The sequence below is a fragment of the Dreissena polymorpha genome, chromosome 15 (assembly GCF_020536995.1).
Source record: "Dreissena polymorpha isolate Duluth1 chromosome 15, UMN_Dpol_1.0, whole genome shotgun sequence".
In the NCBI taxonomy this organism is placed as follows: domain Eukaryota; kingdom Metazoa; phylum Mollusca; class Bivalvia; order Myida; family Dreissenidae; genus Dreissena; species Dreissena polymorpha.
In genome coordinates this window covers 32,970,665-32,996,175 of record NC_068369.1, presented here as the reverse complement: position 1 = coordinate 32,996,175, position 25,511 = coordinate 32,970,665, and the positions used below count along the sequence as shown (strand labels likewise).

The window sequence follows — 25,511 nt, the reverse complement described above, 5'->3', positions numbered from 1 at the left end:
CGCTGGATTTATGACGTCATTTCATCGAAAAAATGACGTCATTTCACAGTAAAACTATTTCACTGTTTTAAACAGTGAAAAATGACTGTGAAAAATATCGATATTTTTCACTGTCATTTTTCACTGTTTAAAACAGTGAAATTCCAGTTTTATTTCACCTATATTCCTCTATAAACCACCTGAAAGCATAAAATAAAGTGTTTTAATTCGAAGCACATTACACACTGGAATAACACTTGTTCATTAAAAAACAACATAATTTCTATTTTTACAACACAGGTACCTTTTAAATAGTGATACACATCTAAGAAACAAGCGATGGTGTCATTAATTCTTAAAAAGAACAATATGAAAAGGATTGCAATTTTGACAAGTCTAGCTACTAAGTACGGCAACTCTTACCATCATCGTAATCTTTGCCATATGGTCCATTTTTGCACGGTTTCTCTAAAAAAAATAAGAGACATCAATCATTTTTTCATAATAATTCAAATTGAAAATATGATTGTTTACAAGTTTAAACACAAAAAACGAACGCATTCATTTTGTTTTATAAGTTCACATCCTTATAACGAAAATAATTATTTTCTTACAGTCAAAAACACCATATCACGCAAATGATTAATGTTTTAAAGTTTGAATATCTTAATCTTGAATGATACTTTCGGCACTCATATTATGTTTAGAATGCACGTTCTTTCTTTCTATTGTATCACTCTTTGTTCAGACTGCACAGGTTAATCTTGAATGATACTTTACGCACTCGTATTATGTTATAATACAAGTACCTTGTATTTATCGCACCACTTTTTGTTCAGACTGCACAGGCTTATCGTGAATGACACTTTACGCACTCGTATTATGTTTAGAATGCAAGTACTTTCTTTCTATTGTACCACACCATGTTCAGACTGCACAGGTTAATCTTGAATGATACTTTACGCACTCGTATTATGTTATAATACAAGTACTTTGTTTCTATCGCACCACTTTTCGTTCAGACTGCACAGACTGCACAGACTGCATAGGCTAATCGTGAATGATACTTCACGCACTCGTATTATGTTTAAAATGCACGATTTTTTTGTTTCTATCGTACCACTCTTTGTTCAGACTGCACAGGCTTATCTAAGATGACACTTGACGCACGCGAATTATGTTTAAAATGCACGTACTTTCTTTACACACTTGGCAGCATTTTCCGTTCGGTTTAATCCGGTCGTATTCCGCGCACGTGAGTTTCGGACACGTGTAGTCTTCGCATTCCACCTTGCCGTCTACGCACGTGCAATACTTGCATGGGTCCGCGCTGGGAGTGTTGTAGCCTGTACATAGTTTGTTGATCACAACAAGTAATTAGCCAACAGTATTAATCATACAGATATATGATTTTATAGAATTAAACTCTTGGTGTCGTGTAAACTGGTGATTTACAAGCTAATCAGCAATTACCTTGCTACAGTGTCCTCGCTAGGAGTAACAGGCTACGCAAACTAACTTATTTTGGCCAAAGAAAAGGGTGTCCGAAAATGTAGTTTGTCCGAAAACTTAGAGTAATTACGGTATTGTAGCACGCACATAGTTTGTCAATTTAATAATAAGTGAGCTTACAGTTTGCCCAATATGGATATCACAGTTATGTAAGGGTTGTCATGAATTTTAAAAGGAAACTTTTCTTTCAGGGATAACATATTAATTCCAATTTCGTATTATAGAAGACGGGATTCTTTCATGGCCAGAGACAAATTGTGCAATGCATTAGACACGTGACGAAAGCACGTGTTGATTACTTATGAATACCATTAGCAGTGTCAGCAAAACTCGAGCAAAATTACTTGAGCTTAAAAAGATCGGAAGAAAAATAAAGGTTAAGCCGAATACCAAACATTCGTACCATGCTTGTATTCTTGGTCGCTCTTCTTGCATTTGTTATCTAAGGAAAAAGTATAACTTATTACATGAATTGAACATATCAAAACCCTGTTGTAATGATTTGATAATTAACTACTTTAGTTGCACATCACACATTTAGACACATTAACGATTAACGATAAATCGTCGCAAAAATAATCAAAGGTGTTTCGAACATACAACAACAATTAAACAATAGTGTTTTATGTTCATTATAGATGTATTTACGCATTTGAATGCTACAAGATTTAAATAGCTTTTTTTCATGGATATGCAAACTAATGTTTGGCAATATGGTATTTCTATATTTTGTCCAATAAACAATTATATGTGATAATATTAATAACGTTATATAAAAACATGAATTACATTTTTTTACAAATGTTCCTGATGACTGACCAATACGTATTTTAACAAATAATCCATTTGGATTGCAATTTTAACATAATTGGACCTCGATTTAAATCACACTCTGATTGCCATATCAAGCACAGTTGGAACCGATTTTAAACACACATTGATTCCCATTTAAAACACATATTGATTACTTTAAACAACTCATTGTGAATCCCATTTAAAACTCACTCACATTCTTTACATATCGGACAACATTTGCCTGGCTGCGGGACTGTGACGTAGCAGTTCAGTATCGGGCAGACCACGATGTCACATTTCACTCTACCGTTGTCGCACGTCCAATTCCTGCATGGGTCAGCGTCCGGAACCGGTTTTCCTGGAATCGAAAGTCTTTACAACTTTCCGTGTTATGTTGAAAATGGAATTAAATATTTCAAGATCGAGTATTGTTTTTCAACAATCGAGAGTGGATACAGAAATATATAATCCACCGAAGAGAGCACAGTTTTCGTTTGATATTATTTTAATTAATAACGTCATGACGTCAAATAAATGCGCGAAACTTATTAACACTCCATTTCATTTTATGTATTAACTCGATACATTCAAATTTAAATTATATATCACATTATAACAGGATATAATAATTTATGTTGATTTTAGCTGTGTCCTACTCACCGTGTTCGTATGTTTTGCCGTCACGCGTGCAACCTGAATTGGTGAGAAAACAATAGTTTAAATTTTTAAATGCAATGCATAGATCCATACTTTGGAATGAGCAACTTGATTTCGTTTGTACAAGATATACTTTGCAAGTATTTACTTATGCACCTGCGTATCGTTTCGGCGGACATTGCCCAAATGCGTCTACTAATATTGGACCAGAATGGAACAAACAATGAATACATGTAGATTTAGATCACCTATAGAACGGTTTTGTGATCGTCCGTGGGCTGACCGAAATACTCAATACTCACATGAGTATAAACTCAAATCTCATCTTCAGAGTTAAGCAAATACGTTGAAAATGTTCATGATATTGGGCAACCTCCGCGCAGAGATTCGACTGGAACCAGCATAGCTGGCTCAAATCCCTCCTGCCTTCATAACAAACCACGTGATGATAGCCTAGCCACGTGGTACAATAATTTTAACCGCTGTTAATTTTACTTTTTTTCAATTTAGGTAATTAATTTTAATTAATTAATTAATTAATTAATTAACCTAAACGTATACACTATTTTCAAAATATAGAAGAAAATGATACTACTCTTCATAATATAATAATTTAACAAAAATATAAAATCCCACCAAATTTGGTAGGATTTTCTTGCGATGGCAGAGATTGTATGTGTGAGCATGGAACGACAACTCTGCGTGGAGATTGTATTTGAGAGCAAGGAACGACAACTCTGCGTGGGGATTGAATAATGGGCTCAGGTTTACGTACTTTCTTTACAGCGTGGACAGCACCTTCCGGACGGTTTGAACGTGTCGTAGCATGCCAGCTTTGGACAGGATATCGTGTCACACTTAACCTCCCCATTGAGGCAGCGGCACGTTTTACAAGGGTCTCTATCGGGCACAGGTTGTCCTGGTAATAGGAAATTCATGAAATTCTGATTTTGAAAGAAAACAAAAGAAGAATTCGCTTCGTGAATTTTTGTTTTAAATTTGTGGATTGGTAGACACACGAGATCAACGAAAGTGAATGTCTAAAAATTCGTGGATCAGTAGGTCCACGAAATCAACGAAAATTAATGTCTAACATTTTGTGGATCGGTTACCCCACGAAATCAACGGAAATGGATGTTTCACAATTAGTGGATCAGTAAACCCACGAAATCAACGAAAATGAATGTCTCACAAATACGAAAGATTTTACAATATACATTTTTCATAATGGATCCATGTATTCACCAACGTGTTCATCAACTGCGATTATTGATCTTCATAAACCAAGAATGGTTTTAACAAGTACGTACAATATTAAAAAATAATAATTTCTTTAATGAGTATTTCTGGACGGATGTCCCGTTTTTCTTGAATAATATGTGTTTGATTTAGAGATTGAACAACTTTTCTTTGAGTTTGAATAACAAAGATTGGTTATTTTACATAACAAACGATAAGTGTATACTGTTGTAGTTATGGTTACTGAAGTTTCGATTACGTACACAGTGTCACGTAACCCCCTTTGTGTAGTATTTGGAGTTATCTAGATCGCGAAACATAAGTAGCTGGAGTTATCTAGATTGCGAAACAGTAGTATATGGATTTATCTACATCGCGAAACAGAAGTATCTGGAGTTATCTAGATTGCGAAACAGTAGTATCTGCATTTATCTAGATAGCGAAACAGAAGTATATGGGTGTATCTAGATTGCAAAACAGTAGTACATGGATTTATCTCGATTGCAAAACAGAAGTATCTGGAGTTATCTAGATTGCGAAACAGAAGTACCTAAATTTATCTAGATTGCGAAACAGTAGTATCTGGAGTTATCTAGATTGCAAAGCAGTAGTATCTGGATTTATCTAGATTGCAAAACAGAAGTATCTGGGGTTATCTAGATTGCGAAACAGAAGTGCCTAAATATATCTAGATTGCGAAACAGTAAAATCCGGATTTATCTAGATTGCGAAACAGTAGTATCTGGAGTTATTAGATTGCGAAACAGAAGTATATGGAGTCATTTATATTGCGAAACAGTAATATATGGGTTGATCTACATTGCGAAACAGAGTATCTGGATTTATCTAGATTTCGAAACAGTAATATCTTGGTTTATCTTGCTTGCGAAACAGAAGTATCTGGGGTTATCTAGATTGCGAAACAGTAGTATCTGGGTATATCTAGATTGCGAAACAGTAATAGCTGGGTATGTCTAGATTGCGAAACAGTAGTTTCTGGAGATATCTAGATTGCGAAACATTAGTATCTGGGTTTATCTAGATTGCGAAACAGTAGTATGTGGAGTTATCTAGATTATGGAACAGTAGTATCTGGAGTTATCTAGATTTCTATACAGGCGCAGGATTTTTGTTTGGATTACGTAGGGTAATAATCAACATGATTCTGACGGTAATTCCCTCGTCAAAAAAATAAATGTATATTTGTTAAAATCTAACCATGAAATCAACAACAATTAATGTCCAGTGAAAAATAATGGCTTTACAATATACACATTGCTCTAATTTTACCTACCGTGCTCATACTTCTGTCCGTTCTTTTCACAACCTGTATAAACGAGAAAAAAACAACACTGCAAAACTGTGTAATATTTGACAACTACGTGACATGTATTCACTTCGGAACCAGTAAGTATTATCGGCATGCGTACAACAAATGTTGATATACCACTCTGGCTGTCAAGTACCAATTAACTAATTACACACGTTTCTGAAAATCTGATTCGTTTTACTTAAATGTTTGTCATATATGTTACAGCTGAGCATACAGTTCATTTCGTTACATGTCGTTAGATTCGTGTTACAATATGGTACAATATTGTACAGTTGTGGGCTTATTTTTATGTTGGATGAATTCTTATTCACATACAAATACAGCAGTTTCAACAGTTTATTCATACTCAGCACATACATATGTGATATGCGTTTACAAATATATACATGTAGACTAGAAAATGCCAAGGCTGTGGGTCATGTGATATTTGAAAAAGTGCAAACATATGTGACCATTTAGAACACATGTTCAGATACTGAAACGTCTTGATAATACATAATGTATGCTCTATAATTTAAATAGTTTTTATTTTGATGAATTTGTCAGATGGTTATTTAAACCATTTTTCAGATTATTGTTATGAATGTTCCCTGATTGCAAATAATAGTTTCATTGTTCTCATTCTTAAGTTAATAAAATTTTACACAGTTTACATTCGTTCGATATTACTTAAGTCGATATTTGATAGATATATGTGCCATGTTTGTACATGTGTTTTGTAAGCTATATGACTAAGGATAAAATTATGCGTTACCGATTAAAACCCGGCAGTAGTATGCGTTATTTAAGGCATATAATAGTTTTAAAATGTGCAAACGTTTCGTTGCAAATCTCAAGTATGTCGATTGCGATCTAGATCTTTCCTTCTTAAAACATCGGCGCTCATTTGAGCCGCGTTCAGACAAATCTGGGCTTAATACATAAGCGTAATGTCATCCAAGATTAGCTGACTATATGCATAGGCTTACCAGGGACAACATCGTCCGCCTAAATTAAATTTGCATTCAGATAATACACTCTGTAAACGAAAGTCTCAATCAAAGAGGAAATTATCGTCCATGATTAGCCTGTGCAGACTTCACAGCCTTATTTGGGACGACACTTTACGCACATGAATTAAGCCTAGTTTTCCTAGAGCTTGGCTCGTTTATAGAGAAGTACTTACCTTCCTTGCATTTCGCACAACACTCTCCCTTTGGTTTGTACAAAGCTGCGCACGTCAAAGGTGTGCAGTCCTTGTAGCCGCACTTGACCACGCCCTTCGCGCACTTGCACGTGGCGCATGGGTTGTCGTCTGGAACGCTCTCACCTGATTGGTAAATGAGTATGACAAGTTAAACTCGATACGCGTAAATTGTATGTCAATTACCAAGACACGTACATTCATTTTAATTACCAAGACACATTCATGTCAATAACCAAACAAGTGAATTTATTTCATTTACCAAGACACGTACACTCGTTTTAATTACCAAGACACGTACATTCATTTCAATTACCGAGACACGTAAATTTATGTCAATTACAAAGACACAACATTTATTCCAATTACCAAGACACGTACATTCATTTCAATTACCAAGACACGTAAATTTATGTCAATTAGAAAGACACAACATTAATTCCAATTACCAAGACACGTACATTCATTTCAATTACCAAGATGCGTAAATGTATAACTCACCGTCCTTGTATGTCTTCTCGTTTCGAACGCAATCTGGAAGAACATTACATAATGCAAACATCATTATTTTAATATAATGTTATTAAAAGTACCGTCAACCACAAACGACGAAAGCGGAGGCGGAGATTGGTATTGACTAGGAAGTGAACCTTTTCAGAAGTTTCTTAGCCGACATGAGACAATCAATCATACGTAAGAAAATAAGTTGATTTTTTTAAAGCAATATGTTATTCGGGTGTGGCAAGCGCGATTTATTTCTATCAATTTGTTATAGTGTTATTTATGTAAGAGACCTTCTTCAAGCAACACAGACCGAACATTTTTTAAATACGGGACGGCATTTCGCGTGACAAGCGGTGGGGTACATGCAATACGTTACAGAGGCGGCTGACATGCCGTGACGTCACAAAGGGGTATGTGCCGTATACATGCCGAGACGTCACAAGGAGGCGGGTACATGGCGAGAAGTAACAAGGGCGCGGGGAACAATTCATGACGTCACAAGCGGCGGGATACATACCCGTTCTACACACGGGGCAGCACTTGGCGGCTGGTGTGTATGATACGTCGCAAGGCGGCGGGGCACATGCCGTGAAGTCGCAGTCCACATCTCCGTTGTTGCACGTACAATTCTCGCATGGATCCTTGGTCGGAACAGCATCGCCTTTAAACGAACATACAGTATAGTAAAACGGTTCAAGTCGTAAAGGCCTCGGCTTTGAACGAACATAAAGTAAGGTAAAACGGTTCATACAACAAAGAACGTTAATCAATCCCCAACATTACGCCTTTGTCAATGTCTATTTTAAATCCATACAATAGTTTATTCAGCATTATAAAAAAGGTAAAGGGGCGACACCATCGACAGTATCGTATTTGCTGCGTATTTATCTATGTGTGTGTATGGTATTCGAAGTTTATGAGGTCCTTCCGGGCCTGCACAACGTGAGAACACGAGGGCTTGTCTATTTTGAAAGCGCTTTCACTTAAAATATGTTTGCAGACATTGTTTAATTGTTTACGTAAAATATTGGTCTACGAAATACTATATACCAATCGTTCATTTATTGTGTACATAGCTGTCAAGTAATTATTGAGTCAAAACTTTCAGACAAGGTTTTATGGACCTTTTATGTTGAATACCATCGTGACCATAGATAACCACAATGATACATCGTTTTGCCACCTTTTCTACTCACGATTCGGACCCTTTGGAAACGGCTTGATGCGATTGCAGAAATTGTTGTCCCAGATTAGCCTTTCCATTCCGCCAAGACTAATCAGGGACGACACTCTTCGCTTGTATGGATTTTTTATTTAAATGAAGTCTTTTCTAAACGAAAATCCAGACAAGACGGAGAGTTTCGTCACTGATGGGCCTGTGCGGACTGCATTAAGCTCGGTTATCCCAGAACGAGGCCCTTACGTATATGTATTAGTAAACACAATTTACCGTCTTTGTACGTCTTGCCATTCATTGTACAGCCTGCAAAATACACACCAATATAAGTGGTCACATTATTGCGTGATTTCATTAAACGACGAAGACAAACCAAGATTAAGTTAAATCAATTCCATTAAAAAATATTCTCATTAAAAATTAACTTTCTGTTGTTTAATGCAGTATACATTTCGCAGTCCCACTTGTGTAATGCACATTTTAAACCAAAGGCAAATTGTTAGCAAAAAAAGACAAAGATATAACAAAATAAAAATAAAAAAAAGAGAACAAGACCGACCCTGCACGCACTCCAGGCAACATTTGCCTTTTGGTGTATACGTGTTAGGACACGTGGGCGGTACGCAGACGGTATACACGCAGTCGACGTCACCGTTTCGGCACGTGCAGGTTTGGCACGGGTTATCGCTGGGCACGTTCTCACCTGGCGGCAGACGATTGTATTGTTTGCAGAAGACGATTGTTTAGTTTGCGGCAGACGAATGTATTGTTTGCAGCAGACGATTGTTTAGTTTGCGGAACACAATTGTTTACGGCGTATAATGTTAGTTTGCTTGTAACTGTTTACTAGCTTAATCTCATATAAATGATCGTGAAAAATGATGACAATGTATAGCATTGTAACAGAAGCAAACGGATATGACAATTGCTTTTAAATATCTTTAATAACAAGTTTTATAGTAAAATGCAGATGTGTTTAGGTTATCTTGCCTAGATTTGGAATCGATGCAGTGTTGTGCTTTGACAGTGCAATGTATGCAAAAGAAATCGGTGATAATCAGTTGTAAATTGTCATACATCGAACCTTGTTCTGGTAATCTTCATCAAACTGCGTTTATCTTGTATATCCCCTCAAATAAGCAAATGCTAGTTAAATAAATGTTCTACTATGAAACACATTTCTTACCTTCTTTGTAGTCCTTTCCGTTCATTTTGCATACTGGAATATACATTAAAGAGATGCACATATTATGAATTAAGCAGAACAACTGACCAACAAAAAGAAAATATTATATAGCAATAATCATGAGTGGAATGAATGAAATCATCTTATTTGTTAAGTAGCGATACACGTATAAAAAAAATGGGTGTAACATGTGTTTATATCGAGTATTACTTAAATTGTAGTCTGAATGTGACGGTCTGGTTAGCTCAGCCGGGAGAGCACACGCCCTGTAAGCGGGACTGGCAACACGGCCCGGTTAGCTCAGTCGGTAGAGCACTAGTCCTGTAAGCGGGACTGGCTACACGGCTCGGTTAGCTCATACAGGAGAGGACTCGTCCTGTAAGCGGAACTGGCTACACGGCCCGGTTAGCTCAGTCGGGAGAGCACTCGCCCTGTAAGCGGGACTGGCTACACGGCCCGGTAAGCTCAGTCGGGAGAGCACTCGCCCTGTAAGCGGGACTGGCTAGACGGTCCGGTTAGCTCAGACGGGAGAGCACTCGCCCTGTAAGCGGGACTTGCTACACGGTCCGGTAAGCTCAGTCGGGAGAGCACTCGCCCTGTAAGCGGGACAGGCTACACGGCCCGGTTAGCTCAGTCGGGAGAGCACTCGCCCTGTAAGCGGGACTGGCTACACGGCCCGGTTAGCTCAGTCGGGAGAGCACTCGCCCTGTAAGCGGGACTGGCTACACGGCCCGGTTAGCTCAGTCGTTAGAGCACTCGTCCTGTAAGCGGGACTGGCTACACGGCCCGGTTAGCTCAGTCGGGAGAGCACTCGCCCTGTAAGCGGGACTGGCTACACGGCCCGGTTAGCTCAGTCAAGAGAGGACTCGTCCTGTAAGCGGGACTGGCTACACGGCCCGGTTAGCTCAGTCGGGAGAGCACTCGCCCTGTAAGCGGGACTGGCTACACGGCCCGGTTAGCTCAGTCGGGAGAGCACTCGCCCTGTAAGCGGGACTGGCTACACGGTCCGGTGAGCTCAGTCGGGAGAGCACTCGCCCTGTAAGCGGGACTGGCTACACGGCCCGGTTAGCTCAGTCAGGAGAGCACTCGTCCTGTAAGCGGGACTGGCTACACACTTTTCACCAATTGGCGACATGTTTGTGTTGATGTCGTAGATCGGTCATGCCAGGAAATCAATGAAAATATATGACCCACGAAAATTATGAGTTTCCAGTAATCATACATAATGATAATTCAACAGATAAAAAAAACATATATTCAACACGGCCTGGGCTAGCATACCTTGGACACAATCCGGACAGCATTTTCCGGGGGTGGTGACTTTGTTGGTACAAGTTAGTGTTTGACAGGATGTGTACGTGCAGACAACATTGCCCTGTGTGCATTTGCAGTTTTCGCAAGCGTTGTTGCCCGGAATTGACTCGCCTGGGGAACAAAAGGGTCATTTTACGTACATATAGATTGGTTGGGTTTATTATTTCGTGTTTATTTTAGAATCTTACAAAGTAATGGTTCCATTTTAAGAAACATTAATTTAAAGTCAAATTGATAATATCGCACATATCTCTTTGAAAGAGGTCCAATCAAAAGCGTTAATGTATCAAACAAAACATGAATCAATGCAATTAAATTACCTTTGTTGATGTTAAAATATATAAACGACCAATGCAATTACAAATAGCTAGTTGAATACTAAATTAATCCGTTTCATAAAAGAGACAACACTTACCCTCCTTGTATTTCTTTCCATCTTTCTCGCAGCCTAAAAAAGGATGAAACCTTACTGCCAGTGACATGACATGCTACAAGCGTTGGAACAGTAAAGGCCATTTTCTTTGCAAACCGAGATAAATGCATGCGCGTAATGTGTCGTCCCAGATGAGCACGTGCTAATCGGAGACGACACGCTTCTATGGATTTGTCGTTTTAAGGCACTCCGAACTAAAACATACTGAATGGCATGCTTTTTTAGGTTAACCTTCACCCTTATTTTGCAGATCGTAGCAACCTTTTCACAACAACACCAAACGGTGTCTTGAAGAACATTTTTTACTGCATACTAATTTAAACAGAATAATTGTCATACTGAAGCATTTAATATAAGCAAAAGACGCACATTCAAATCATATATACAACTTATTAGTTTATACACTATGATGCTTGACAACTGGTTTTCATATTGCAATACAGTGGGCAAAAAGTAGTATTAAATATCACAAGCATTAACAATTTAAAATATATGTGAATTCAAGAAATAAATACTTTTCGTATAACAACATCACCTATTTAACACCAACAATAAAACAACACAAACAACATGAACGAATTCAAACGGCAAAATTTATTAATACCAAAATAAATTATTTTAGGAAGAAATCACGGCTTCCCCTCATTGTCAGCAAAAATGAACCGTGTTGACGTTCTGGGAAAACGGGTCTTAATTCATGTGCGTAAAGTGTCGTCACAGATTAGACTGTACAGTCCGCGCAGGCTTATCAGGGACAATACTTTTTGCATAGACGTTTTTTCAACGAAACATTCCATAAAAGCGAAAATACATTAAGCTTCGTTTTCTCAAACGCGAATCAAATGATTTTTACGCAATTTAAACCGACTATACCTTCCTTGCATGCCGGACAGCACTCGCCGCTCGGTATATATGTGTTGGCGCAAGGTAACGCCACGCACGTCTTGTAGCTACATTCGACCTCGCCACCTTTGCACGTGCAAGTCGCACACGGGTTGTCGTCTGGGACGCTTTCCCCTGGAACAAGTATGAAGTATGTATGTGTGAATTAAGACATGTACTTATATCCACACTAAACAAACTGTGTAGTTTATTATATTAATATAATGTTATTTACCTTTTCCCTTTAGATTAATATCTTTTTTACTCATTATTTCAAGCATGTTTGTGTAATAATATTAATTTGTTATCAAGATAAGCTGTAATATGTCTTATTGCATAAAATATATGTTCTGTTCTGTTCTTCTATTAAAAAGTTTAGGCAATTCTTGCTGACTTTTGTCTCCATTACTTAAGGACCCTGAGTTGTTCCCCAGAACTTATTTCTTAATTACTTACTAGACTCGATTTTTTTAAATTATGGCTAAAATGTATATTATTGTCGAATCATTTTTATTCGTCGCGATGAAATTTCTTGTGTTTTTGCTTGTAAACGACTTTTTATATTGCTACTTCAGTTAAAAGCATGTCAAATAGATACAAAAGAATTTACATTAACTTGTTTACGCCATACATGAAAAGTAGAGCAGATATGTTATGGAATAAAGCGCAATAATTCATTTCAATTTTATATGACTTAAGCTATTAACATATGGACTACTTATTTATCGAAAGGTTTACAAAGCACTTAATAACCTTCCTTGTATGTCTTCCCGCTCATGACACAGCCTGAAAAAAACACGGAAATATATTAAGAATGACTTACTTTTAAACAGCATAGTATTTGTCACAAAATCCATATATTATAAACAATGTTAAAAATATATAAAAAAAAGTGTACAATGCATGTTTACAAAAATATACTTTTATTGGCATGTTCAGCAGTTTTTGTATTGGAGGACACTATATGACAAAACAAAAAACAACAGTTTCGTTAAGATTATGAAATTTTTAAACTGAACTGTCACAGATGGTCGTAAAAATTAAATAAAACATTGTTAACTAAATACTGTGCGATTATTACAAAACATATTAACAGACCACTAGAAAAGCATATTGTTCTTATTTATTTATTTATTCATTTATTTATTTATTTATTTATTTATTTATTTATTTATTTATTTATTTTTTTTTATTTTTTTTATTATTTATTTATTTATTTATTTACTCATTCATTCATTCATTCATTCATTCATTCATTCATTCATTCATTCATTCATTCATTCATTAATTCATTCATTAATTCATTCATTCATTCATTCATTCATTCATTTATTTATTTATTTATTTATTTATTTATTTATTTATTTATGTATTTATTTATTTTTATTTATTTATTTATGTATTTATTTATTTATTTATTTGTTTATGTATTTATTTATTTAATTATGTATTCATTTATTTATTTATTTATTTCGTTATTTCTTTATTAATTTATTTATTTATTTTTCACAATGAGCGTCGTAAATTTTCAAAATGCTAGCAATAACGTTTTATGAATTTTTTTATGTACCGTATAAAGGAATGTATAAATACGCAATGAATGCAAGACTGTATTTATTTCCATAGATTACTCAGCACATTATCAACAATAAAACACAATTTGACATTGTTTAGCAATACAATCTTAGCATCAACTAATGCCCAGCAACAAGTCACACAACCTCATATTTAAGATGTGATATTTACGATAATATAAGCGAATACATTAAAATTCATGCATTAACTGATGACTGGCAACAAGTCACACATACCCTCCCTGCATTTGGCACAACACTCGCCCTGGGGTCGGTACTGGTCCTTACACGTCAGTGTGGTGCACGTGGTGTAAGTGCACGTGACGTCACCTTTCTGACACGTGCACGAAGCGCATAGGTTGTCATCCGGGACCGTTTCTCCTGAAGGCATATAATTAATGATATTATAATGCGTTTAATAGAATAGATTACCCCAACAAATGTAATTAATAATAATGCAGTAGGTTTAATTGCACCGTTTGTCCTAAAGAAATATTAATTATTATGCTATTATGCTTTGAGTTTTACCATTTGTCCTAGACAACATAATGATTATATATTGCGTTTAATAGTACCGTTTGCCGTGAAGAAATATCATAAATGATAATAGATATTCATCATACGCGCTGTTTGAATTTAAACTTGTTTGCACTCATTCCGCACGATAAATACCAATACGAATTTTAACAGGCCAGAGTATTGTTTTGTTCCGATATCTTACTCAATAAATAATTAAATACAAAATTAGAATAGAGAGACAGCTTCGTAAAGCATATAGTGACATCGGCCGAAATGAAACAATGTTTTATCTCTTCATTGTTGCTTTATTTGATATCATTCTATTAAGCCCATATATAGTCTATAATAGTCTTGATGATACCAAACATAAAAGCCAGACATACCTTCCTTGTATGTCTTTCCGTTCCTCACGCAACCTGAAATTAAACAAAACCACAACACATTAACAAAAAGTAATTCGGTAAAATCGTTCAATTTCGTCGGCATGACATTTCGTGTTTTTCTTTAGAAATAGGCTTTTTTTCATGGACACGAACATTCGTGATTTTCTGATTTGGGTTGAAAGGAATTTGCGTCGGTATTTTTCCGATATGTTTGTGTCAAATTGTATCATGGAAATTGATTTACTGCCAAATACTTTGTTTACGATGCGTATATTTTTGTGTTCAGTATAGTGTATACAATTCGCTAACAATTGCAATTACACGATCACCATTGGCAACCAAACGTTTTAATCAGCCAATAAGCGTGGAAGTATGATGTAAGAGTGCAAGAAAAGAGTACATACATATGGTCAAAAAACGATGTTTGTTTGTTTTTAAAGTTATCAAATTAAAAGGATACCAAACGGGGCAGCGATGTTTCTGAAGTCATACAAACATGTATAAGGTCATGCAACAACACCAAAAGGCGCCGAACTTTTGTTTATGTCACATTTGACACATGATCCTCGCTATGGGAAAACTGGGCTAAAAGCATGTGTGTACATCGTCGTCCCAGATTAGCCTAGATCAATGACGACGCGTTCATAATATTGTGCGTTCGACAAACGTCTCTTCTAAACAAAACAAAAACAGTTCAAACGAAAAGTGTCGTCTCAGATTAGCCTGTGCGGACAATTAAGGACGACGCTTTCATGATATTGTTCGTTCTACAGAAGTCTCTCCCCAACAAAATAACAACAACAACTTAAGCGACAACTGTTCCAGATTAGCCTTTGCGGATTGCAAAGACATTTCTGAAAGGACACTTTATGCACATGCATTAAGCCACTTTTTCCCAGAACGAGGCTAATATTATTTTCAGTGTCTTACCTTCTCTACATTCGGGACAACATTTACCGGCCGGTTTCACCTTGTTTGCACAGGTCAACGGTTCGCAAGTGGTGTAGTTACAGCGGACGAGGCCGTTCCGACACACGCAGTTTGCGCATGGGTTTTCGTCTGGGACCGTTTGGCCTGAAAAACAATATTTTTTTAAACAAGTCTGGTCATTTTTTAAGAATAGTCATAAGGTGGAGTGTGTTATTATTAAGGCTTTGTTTTTAATATGGGTTGTCAACACAATTGCAAATAAACAAGTAAACAATAAACCATTCGCAATGAATTATGTTGTTCCGTTTATGACACTTTTCAAATAAGGATTTTTGTTTGGTTAGGAAAAATTGTAGAATTTCAAAAGAAAACAACAACAAACTAAGAACCACATTGAACCCAACAAGTAGCATATTTTCTCTTATTTTGCGTATTTGCATAAATGCACTCCTTAAATAGTCCACTATACATTATCATATTACAAACTAAATACAAGTAATGACTCTATACAAAATTACATCCAAACTTTGTTTTAATTACTTTTAAAGAACATGATCTTGTTTTATCTTTTACAATATTTTAGTAAAACATGTGGAAGACGTCTTACCTTCCTTGTACGTAACGCCATTCATTTCACATCCTGTCAAAAATGCACAGAATCAAAACGCTGATAACATCAATAGAAGATAAAAAGACGGCAAACCAACTATCAACACTTATACCAGACACATGATACAGGACAGTATCGGCGATGCCAAATACCCAACATAATTAAATTTGATGCACACTCTTAACGAGCGAAGCAAAACACATTACATTATTATTCTAAGTCTGTGCGGCCATTGTAACTTGTATATCATTTACTAAACACATACTGAATTACAATCAACTAGGTTGGGAACAGCTTTGGTGTCATGTAAGTGAGGTATTTGCAGATGTTAAAATTTTTACAATCAAATATATAAAAATACAATCGCAGACATTCAGAACAGTTGTAATTGGATGCGTTAATGTATTGAATTCTTCTTAAAATTATCAGAAGTAGCTTTTTGAGACAGTAAACATCACCACTAATATAATGTGTAATTGAATCTATCGATGTATGTAAATGTATAGAAGTATACGTCTTTCATTATTGACCGATCTTGTTTTTTGGATAACAGACCAGCCATTTTGTTTCAAAGAAAATCGTCCGGAATGCTAAATGCCTCAAATATCTCTAATAACTACCTTCGACGCATTTTGGGCAACATTCTCCCTTCGGCGTGTAGCTGTTGTCGCAATTCGGATTGGTGCAGTTTGTGTACGAGCACGTAACGTCACCGTTCATGCACTTGCACTTGGCACACGGGTTATCATCTGGGACGGTGTCACCTGATTGACCAATCAACGACCAAGAAATTTCAATTACGAAAGTGATCGGTTTCACCGATGAAAAAAGTAATGAAGCGGAAAATGTTAGAAATAAGTAAATATTAACAAACAATGAAACAAGCACAAATACAATCATTATAAAAATATGTGTTACCATCCACAAGCTGTTTTTTTAATTTCAAGTTAGTAATTGTCTATACACAAAAGAACAAAACATCAAACTCCGCGCAAAGATTTGGCTCATAGATCGATCAAATTCCTGCTGTCATAATCAACCACGTGATGATAGTCGAGTCACGTGTAACAATAATTTCCCCGTTGTAATGTTTACTTTTTTAATAACGGTAATTTATTTTTTATTATGAATCTGAACGTATACATTATTTTCAAAATGAAATAGAAAATGATACTGCTTTTCATAACATAATACTAAAACAAAAAATTAAATCCTTCCAAATCAGGAACGATTTTCTTGTGATGGCAAATATTGTATATGAGAACATGGAACGACAACTCTGCGTGGAGATTGACACATCATATAACATGGTACTAATTGTAAAACTGGAGAAAAGCTGGTATCACCGCCTCGAAACGGTCTATGCGAAGCAAGTTATTTGTCACATGTATTTCCAAATGTCTAATTATATGATCGCTGTATTGTTAGAAACGCATATCAAATTTAGTTTGCTAAAATGACGCTTTCCTTTTTGTAAACTTTTTTTATCAAGACAAATAAATCTAGAGAAGGAATACGTTCTTGTTAAACCAAATGTAAATAACCAATCGTCGAACGCAACAATATAAAGAGTACACAAAAAATACAAAACGCTATTTACCTTCATTGTAGTTCACTCCATTTAGTGTACAACCTGAAACAGTAATAACACACAACAGTTTATTCTGTGCTTTCCCGTGGTTCCTAGAGAAATATTAGTGAATTAAAACTGATAATTCACTGTTTCAAACAGTTAACATTAACAGTAAAATTTATCAATTATCTTCACAGTTTTGAAGTGAAATTACGTTGTTTTTATGTCATGGCGTCACTATTTTAACGTCATTGTTCAGTTTACATACACACATAATCTTTTGCAAGCATACAATAAAAAATGTGTTGCATTCGTTGGCATATCGATTTTAATTAACTAGTGATCATAAAAGATTTTATATTTTCTATGATAGCAAGTGAATTAAAATCGATATTCCAATTAATCCAACACATATCCTCTGTGTATTCAATACTATAAAAAGATAGGACTTCATATCACGTGATTGAAATAGCGCTCTAACATAACTTTAAATTAATGTGTGAATGAATCAATTAAAGTTTTTGCTATTATCAATTTAACCGTTTAAATTGTCAGATTGTAATTTCTAAACTCGGATAAGTTAATATAAAACACAATACAATATTATATGATACCTCTCTTTATCCTGACGAGACAATATTCAGAGGGGGTAATCACGTGAAAAAGTGGATGGCGACCTCTATGCCGAGAAAGGTACTTTTCGCTGTTTTAATTCCACTAACTGTCCAGCCATATCAGCAAGAAAGTGATAAGCATTTATTTCAATTAAATATTAGTTCTTTAGCTCGTCTTCACTCTGCAAATTTTATTAGCGTGAAATGTAATGTTGTGACCCGCTAAGAAATTTCGCAGCGAGTCATGTCGAGATAGAGATATATAGAGCGAATATTAATACGATAAACTCTAATTACTTTCTTGCTGATATTGCTGGAAAGTGAGCGACTTTTAAGTTATTAATACAAGTCATAAAGGGTATGAAGGGGCGAAACATACCTGTATCGGCACGGACGTCGCCATTTGTTTATCAAGTGATTACACCCTCTGATATTACGTATTGGACATTGGGCTATTTTCATTTTATTTTACAAACGCTTTAAGTAAAGTTAGGACAATACAACGCCAGAACTGTGCGAAGTGTGTGAGGAGTATTTATCAGAAAGGGAAACAAACTATGCGGCACGTAGTACTCGATAGGTCATTGTTGGAGCAGGAACTACTTTAAAGTAATCTTTTATATACTACAGATAACCCCCGGGGTACTGGACATATTCTAAAAAGTTCCCCAGGTTATGGCCGGTAGCATCTAAGTATATTTTCCGTAACTTTGATACATTGTCGTTTACTTACGAGTACTCGGGGAATCTTTAAGATCTGAGCCTATAAAGACTAATTGAGCTTTTAATTAATATCGGATTAGATAAACCCAGAGTTTTCGGGGTGTGAGATGTATTACGATTTAAGGGGAAACGAAAATAAGCGGTAAGTAGTCTGTGCCTATTCTCAGACTAAAGTCTAAAAATATTGAATATTCTTGAAACGTAACATTACTGAAACCATTTGAAAATCAAGTCTAGCGTGGCAGTGAAACCCTTTATTTATATAATTATTCGTTAACAACAATGCTTTAATGATTAAAGGACCGTGTTAAGCCTTAATATATGCAAACTCTGAGGCATTTGTATTGAATCTCAAACTGTTCTTTATGCTTAAGTCTAACAATAGTAGGTTGGTGAATCCGGGCACCTGGTTACCTTTTCTACAGACTGGACAACATTCTCCGTACGGCACGTAGGTGTTCGTGCACGTGAGCGGGTCGCATGCGCGGGGCATGCAGTCGACGTCACCCTGGGAGCACGTGCAGATGTCACATGGGTCATCGGCCAGCACTTCTTCACCTGAATACGTGATGAAGAACAACAACAACAGTACGCTTAGCAATAAGAAAACATATTTTCTATAAGTATGGTTGTTTTGAGACCTGAACTATTTTAAACTTCGCACGTTGAACATGTTTGTTGTTAAAGAATAATTCGAATGGTTAAAAAGGTTAAACGTAGACAAAAATTGAAATAAAATACACAAACGACGCTTAAACTTTTAATTTTAGAAGTGAGTGTTTTACATGAGCTAGTCTAACTATTTGTATATGTATTCGTTAAGTCACCATTGTTGAGTAGTTCATTTTACACAAACATTATTTAATCAGCACAGTTACACAACGTAATGTTACATCTTTTATTTACTGTCAAATAATATGCCAATATACATTTAATAAAACAAGAAGTCCGTTTTTATGTTAGTAATCTAATTGTGCTTTTTTAAATTTGTTTTTCATTAAGATATGTTTACATACCTTCTTCGTGGTTAACTCCATCGACCACACAACCTGAAAATATAAATATTTTTTACATACCGTGCAGTGCCATAAGCATCTGAAAGTTAAAGAGCGTCTGAAAAAATAGTCAATAATAGCAATAGCTCATAATGACATGCAGTACACAATAAATAAATAAATAAATAAATAAATATAAGAAAGTTAATTAAAGCATTCACGATACTACAATGCATATGCTTTTTTTACTATTTAAATTCATCGTTTGTGTCTTAAGTCAAGCAAAGACAATGAAAGAGGTGGTAATCACGTGATGGTCAAGATGGCGACGTATATGCCGAGACAGTTATTTTTCACCGTTTTATACCATTTATTTCTTTTATTTAATGATTCAATGACGCTCACCTTCCAGCCATATCAGTAAGAAATTTATTAGCGTTTGTTTCATTGGGTAAAAGAAAAACATTGTTCCAAAGAAACATGGTGTGCACACGTGGTTATAATTCAACAGGGAGGCAAAGATGGCCGACCAAAACCCTATAAAATACCGTGTGTTTTTTTCCGCAAATAACAAAAAAAAAACATATATTTTTTCTGACTTCGGTAAGCGTTTTAAAATATGCAATATTAAGACTATTAAAAATGTCCTACTTGAATGTACCGAGCTTTAGAAACAAATTCACATCTACCGTTATTGCAGACGGGACAGCATTGGCCGACAGGGATATATGGATACTGGCACGTGGGTTTGGCGCAATCTTTCTTTTTGCAATCCACATTCCCTTTGTTGCACGTGCACACCAGGCATGGGTTGTCATCAGGAACGGAAGCATCTGTAACCAATTATATAAATCTTGATAACTCTTATCCAGTGGATAACATTTGGTAATCTTCACTTAAAAAATATTTTTTTGAGTAAGCCATTGTATAAGAAATAACGATATCCAAACATTTGCACGTTTTGGATACGTTTTGGGCAAGATTTAGCAAAGGTATTCGACTTCTGTTATCTTTATCCAAATAAAGTTATCTTTTAGATAAGCCAACGTAATCCATATTTATATAATTGGCTACTGGACACGAAATAAACATAGGAAATGATTGCCAGAATATTAATAACATATTTATAATTAAGTAGTAATAATATTATGAATAATAATAATAGTATTATAATATAAGAATATAAATATTAATAATATAGTATAATATATTAATACTATACTTATTATATATAAATGTTATTATATTTATATTATATTTTATATCATATAGTATTTACTATTTTTAATATTTAATTTTATTATATATTAATTTATATTATAATTTAACATTATATATTATATCATATATTATTATCATTGTATTGTGATATATTATACTACTATTATTATAGTTATAATTTTTATTTTATTTGTATTAATTTATAAATAATATAATAATAATACATAATATAATAATAATAATAATAATAATACTAATAATAATAACAATAATATAATCATAGTATATACAAATATAACTATAATAAATAACAAATCAGCAAATGGAAATACGGGTTTGTCATCAGAACGGAGAGCATCTGGATGTGAAATATACATTGGCAACTACTTAAGACATATTAAGACTGTAGCCTCGTTTTGGGAAAAACAGGTTTGAATGTAACTATGTGAATCTTGGACGACACTTTACGCACATGAATAAGGCCTGGTTCCCCAGAGAGAGGTCCAGCACATGCATTAGGCCTGGTTCCCCAGAGAGAGGTCCAGCACATGCATTAGGTCTGGTTCACCAGAGAGAGGTCCGGCACATGCATTAGGTCTGGTTCACCAGAGAGAGGTCCAGCACATGCATTAGGTCTGGTTCACCAGAGAGAGGTCCAGCACATGCATTAGGCCTGGCTCCCCAGAGAGAGGTCCAGCACATGCATTAGGCCTGGTTCCCCAGAGAGAGGTCCAGGACATGCATTAGGCCTGGTTCCCCAGAGAGAGGTCCAGCACATGCATTAGGTCTGGTTCACCAGAAAGAGGTCCAGCACATGCATTAGGCCTGGTTCCCCAGAGAGAGGTCCAGCACATGCATTAGGCCTGGCTCCCCAGAGAGAGGTCCAGCACATGCATTAGGCCTGGTTCCCCAGAGAGAGGTCCAGCACATGCATTAGGTCTGGTTCCCAAGAGAGAGGTCCAGCACATGCATTAGGCCTGGCTCCCCAGAGAGAGGTCCAGCACATGCATTAGGCCTGGTTCCCCAGAGAGAGGTGCAGCACATGCATTAGGCCTGGTTCCCCAGAGAGAGGTCCAGCACATGTATTAGGCCTGGTTCCCCAGAGAGAGGTTAAGCACATGCATTAGGCCTGGTTCCCCAGATAGAGGTCCAGCACATGCATTAGGCCGGGTTCCCCTTAGAGAGAGGTCCAGCACATGCATTAGGTCTGGATCCCCAGAGAGAGGTCCAGCACTGTATTAGGCCTGGTTCCCCAGAGAGAGGTCCAGCACATGCATTAGGTCTGGTTCACCAGAGAGAGGTCCAGCACATGCATTAGGCCTGGTTCCCCAGAGAGAGGTCCAGCACATGCATTAGGCCTGGCTCCCCAGAGAGAGGTCCAGCACATGCATTAGGCCTGGTTCCCCAGAGAGAGGTCCAGCACATGCATTAGTTCTGGTTCCCCAGAGAGAGGTCCAGCACATGCATAAGGCCTGGTTCCCCTGAGAGAGGTCCAGCACATGCATTTGGCCTAGTTCCCCAGAGAGAGGTCAAGCACATGCATTAGTCCTGGTTTCCCAGAGACGACACTTTACGCACATGCATTAGGCCTGGTTCCCCAGAGAGAGGTCCAGCACATGCATTAGGCCTGGTTCCCCAGAGAGAGGTCCAGCACATGCATTAGGCCTGGTTCCCTAGAGAGAGGTCCAGCACATGCATTAGGCCTGGTTCCACAGAGAGAGGTCCAGCACATGCATTAGGCCTGGTTCCCCAGAGAGAGGTCCAGCACATGCATTAGGCCTGCTTTCCCAGAGACGACACTTTACGCACATGCATTAGGCCTTGTTTCCCAGAGCGAGTTTCAGCAAGTGGTAAAACCGAAAAATACGTTTTTATGAATTTGCCTTAACATGTATACCTTTCATTTTACTAACTGCATGGGTCATATTTCGAAGAATAAATGTTTTAAAAGACTGAGTAAGAAAGCCAACATACTACGATATCGTAAGAATGATCAAGAGTTGGTATATCACATTATGCTAAATTATTTATTGTTTACAATAAAAAACTACAACCGAAACTACTTTTCCACGGCGATAATGTACTACAACATCGGAATGCCACGGTAACGGCTAAATAACGTTGTATGCACGTCTTTATTAAAAAACATAAGAGAGTAAATGACGAACATACCGTTCTCGTATTTCGTACCGTTCACTATACACCTCAAGTCAGCTGAAATATACGTATATAATAAAATAAAATTAAATATATAATAATATAATATAAACAACATAGAATTACCTTTCTTTAGTAACAATTAATAAACAACTGCTACATATGACAATACAAATATGTTTTAATACAATTTAACCAATATAGTTAGTCATGATTGCGTATACTGGCCAAATAAATGATGTCAAATAAATTTTATATAGTAAATAAATTAGTTTTAGTTTAGTTGATTTAATCTCTATCGCATAGAGATAGCGTTTAACTCGAGTCTTTTCCCTGGAAAGAGGTAGGTGTTATGGTTGACACAACGTCAACTACAAACACAAATATGTTACATGACTTAATAAAACTTCACACTCGGTATTCAAAAAAAAACAATCATTCATAATTTGTGTTATTTTCTTTGTTTAGTTCTTGAAAACAATCCATGTTGTCGAATAAGATTGTTTTCTTTTGAGATGTGACACTTTGTTTTGATTTTTGTTTTGTTTAAACCTATTTATTTTAGTTCGATTGCGTCGAAAGCCTCAGGCTTATAAAAACGCTCTCGAGTCCGTTTCCTAGAATATCTAAAGAACGCTCAAAGAGTGGGGTTCGAACCCGTGACCTCACGATCGCTAGGCGGACACCTTATCCATTATGCCACGGCGAACTCTTGTTTGCAAATAGTTTAATACATGTTTCCTGGAACCAATTCTAAACCACGGATGCCTTCTTAGGTTACATTCCATAAATATTTTTTTATCCATCTAGGTCGAGTGACGTGCCTATTTCTAAAGTGTTGCTTTCGACACTGGTTTAGAAACCATTTGGAAATCCCGTCCATGAATTGTGTCGTTGTTTCCTGTATCCAACGTATATTTACAACATTTTGGTGCACTATATTTGAGGCTCCATAGGAAGATTTGCGTGTTGTGTGCTTTTATTTTAGTAATATGTTTTTGTCGAAATCTATTTGTCAAAACCCCGCTTTCCGATCATGTTTGCATTTTGACGTATTGGAGTTTTTTAGAAATTGCATGGCCTACCTATTTTGCAATTTAGGGTAGAAAAAAACCATGGTGCAGGGTCACGTGACCTTGTGGGTTCCCCATTTTCTCTTTAATAAATGTATACACGACGGTTAGTGGTCCTTTATTTCAAATAACTTTCTTAAATTATATTTCTTATATTTTTAACTAGTGCATACAACAGATTTGTATGCTACTTATGGCAATGTGAAATACATCGGAATTACTTTACTTAATACGCCTGTGTTCTTGTTTTAAAACTCGGTATCTACTGCATTCATTGTACACGGTTATGCGTCACGCAACGTGAAATTTTGTCAACGGTTTCAGACGTATTCGAGGATTCATTCTCATACCTTAAGATATCGGCACCAACTGCAAAACGGACTGTCTTTGATACACTAAAGATGTTTGCAAATGTCTTTCAATAACTTGAGATAGTTGCAAAAATAAAGTTCTAAACGCAGTGTATTTACATTCTGTCCAAATCGTGTGTAAATACCGGGAGACCTTGTTGATTCTGCACCCTGAACACATTCATCTTTACATTTATACCGGGAGAGCACAATATGAATGAAAGAAAACGAAGGAAAATGTCTTAAAAATTTGACTTTTTGAAATTGATTGACTGTACGTGAATTGGAGAAAGTGTAACCTCACCTTCTTTGCAGACGGGACAACATTTGCCATTCGGAACATAGTAGTCATAGCAGTCCGGGATAGGGCATCCTCGTCGCTGGCAGTCCACCTTCCCGCCCTTACACATGCATATCTTGCAAGGGTCACTACAGGGAACGCTTTGCCCTAGAAGTAAATCAAAGTGTATGTATATAATGCGTTTGATTATGTTATTTTTAATATGGTTATGTTAGTTCGATTACATACACAACCTTCGAGTTGATTGTTGCAAAATGATCGCTGACTTAAACAGAGTGCACGCCAAATACTTGT

General features: G+C 36.3%; 2 protein-coding genes and 1 long non-coding RNA gene across 3 annotated transcripts in view; 1 reads left to right on the top strand and 2 right to left on the bottom strand.

The window, feature by feature from the left end:
• The window catches only part of LOC127861301 (uncharacterized), a 436,008-nt gene that overhangs the window by 261,708 nt on the left and 148,789 nt on the right, over positions 1-25,511 (top strand). The gene's annotated exons all lie outside the window — the stretch shown is intronic.
• On the bottom strand, positions 1,894-3,857 carry LOC127861304 (uncharacterized). The gene is made up of 4 exons (XR_008040160.1): positions 3,719-3,857; positions 2,947-2,979; positions 2,501-2,644; positions 1,894-1,933 (listed from the first exon to the last, which is right to left on the bottom strand). It is a non-coding gene; the product is annotated as an uncharacterized LOC127861304 (long non-coding RNA).
• On the bottom strand, positions 5,469-23,240 carry LOC127859675 (kielin/chordin-like protein). The gene is made up of 21 exons (XM_052397182.1): positions 23,234-23,240; positions 20,805-20,948; positions 20,137-20,169; positions 19,535-19,678; positions 17,811-17,843; positions 16,831-16,974; positions 16,208-16,240; positions 15,601-15,744; positions 14,671-14,703; positions 14,006-14,149; positions 12,948-12,980; positions 12,186-12,329; positions 11,295-11,327; positions 10,847-10,990; positions 9,566-9,598; positions 8,939-9,082; positions 8,653-8,685; positions 7,720-7,863; positions 7,200-7,232; positions 6,681-6,824; positions 5,469-5,509 (listed from the first exon to the last, which is right to left on the bottom strand). Exons 1-21 carry the CDS (start codon positions 23,238-23,240, stop codon positions 5,469-5,471), a joined length of 1,785 nt encoding a protein of 594 aa, XP_052253142.1.

Coding starts and splice junctions, on each gene's coding strand:
- LOC127859675 (XM_052397182.1), bottom strand. Junction 11,328..12,185: donor CTGTCCGGCATGCAAGGAAG/GTATAGTCGGTT, acceptor ATCCTTTTTTAG/GCTGCGAGAAAGATGGAAAG. Junction 6,825..7,199: donor CGAGAAGACATACAAGGACG/GTGAGTTATACA, acceptor TTTACCAATCAG/GTGAGAGCGTTCCAGACGAC.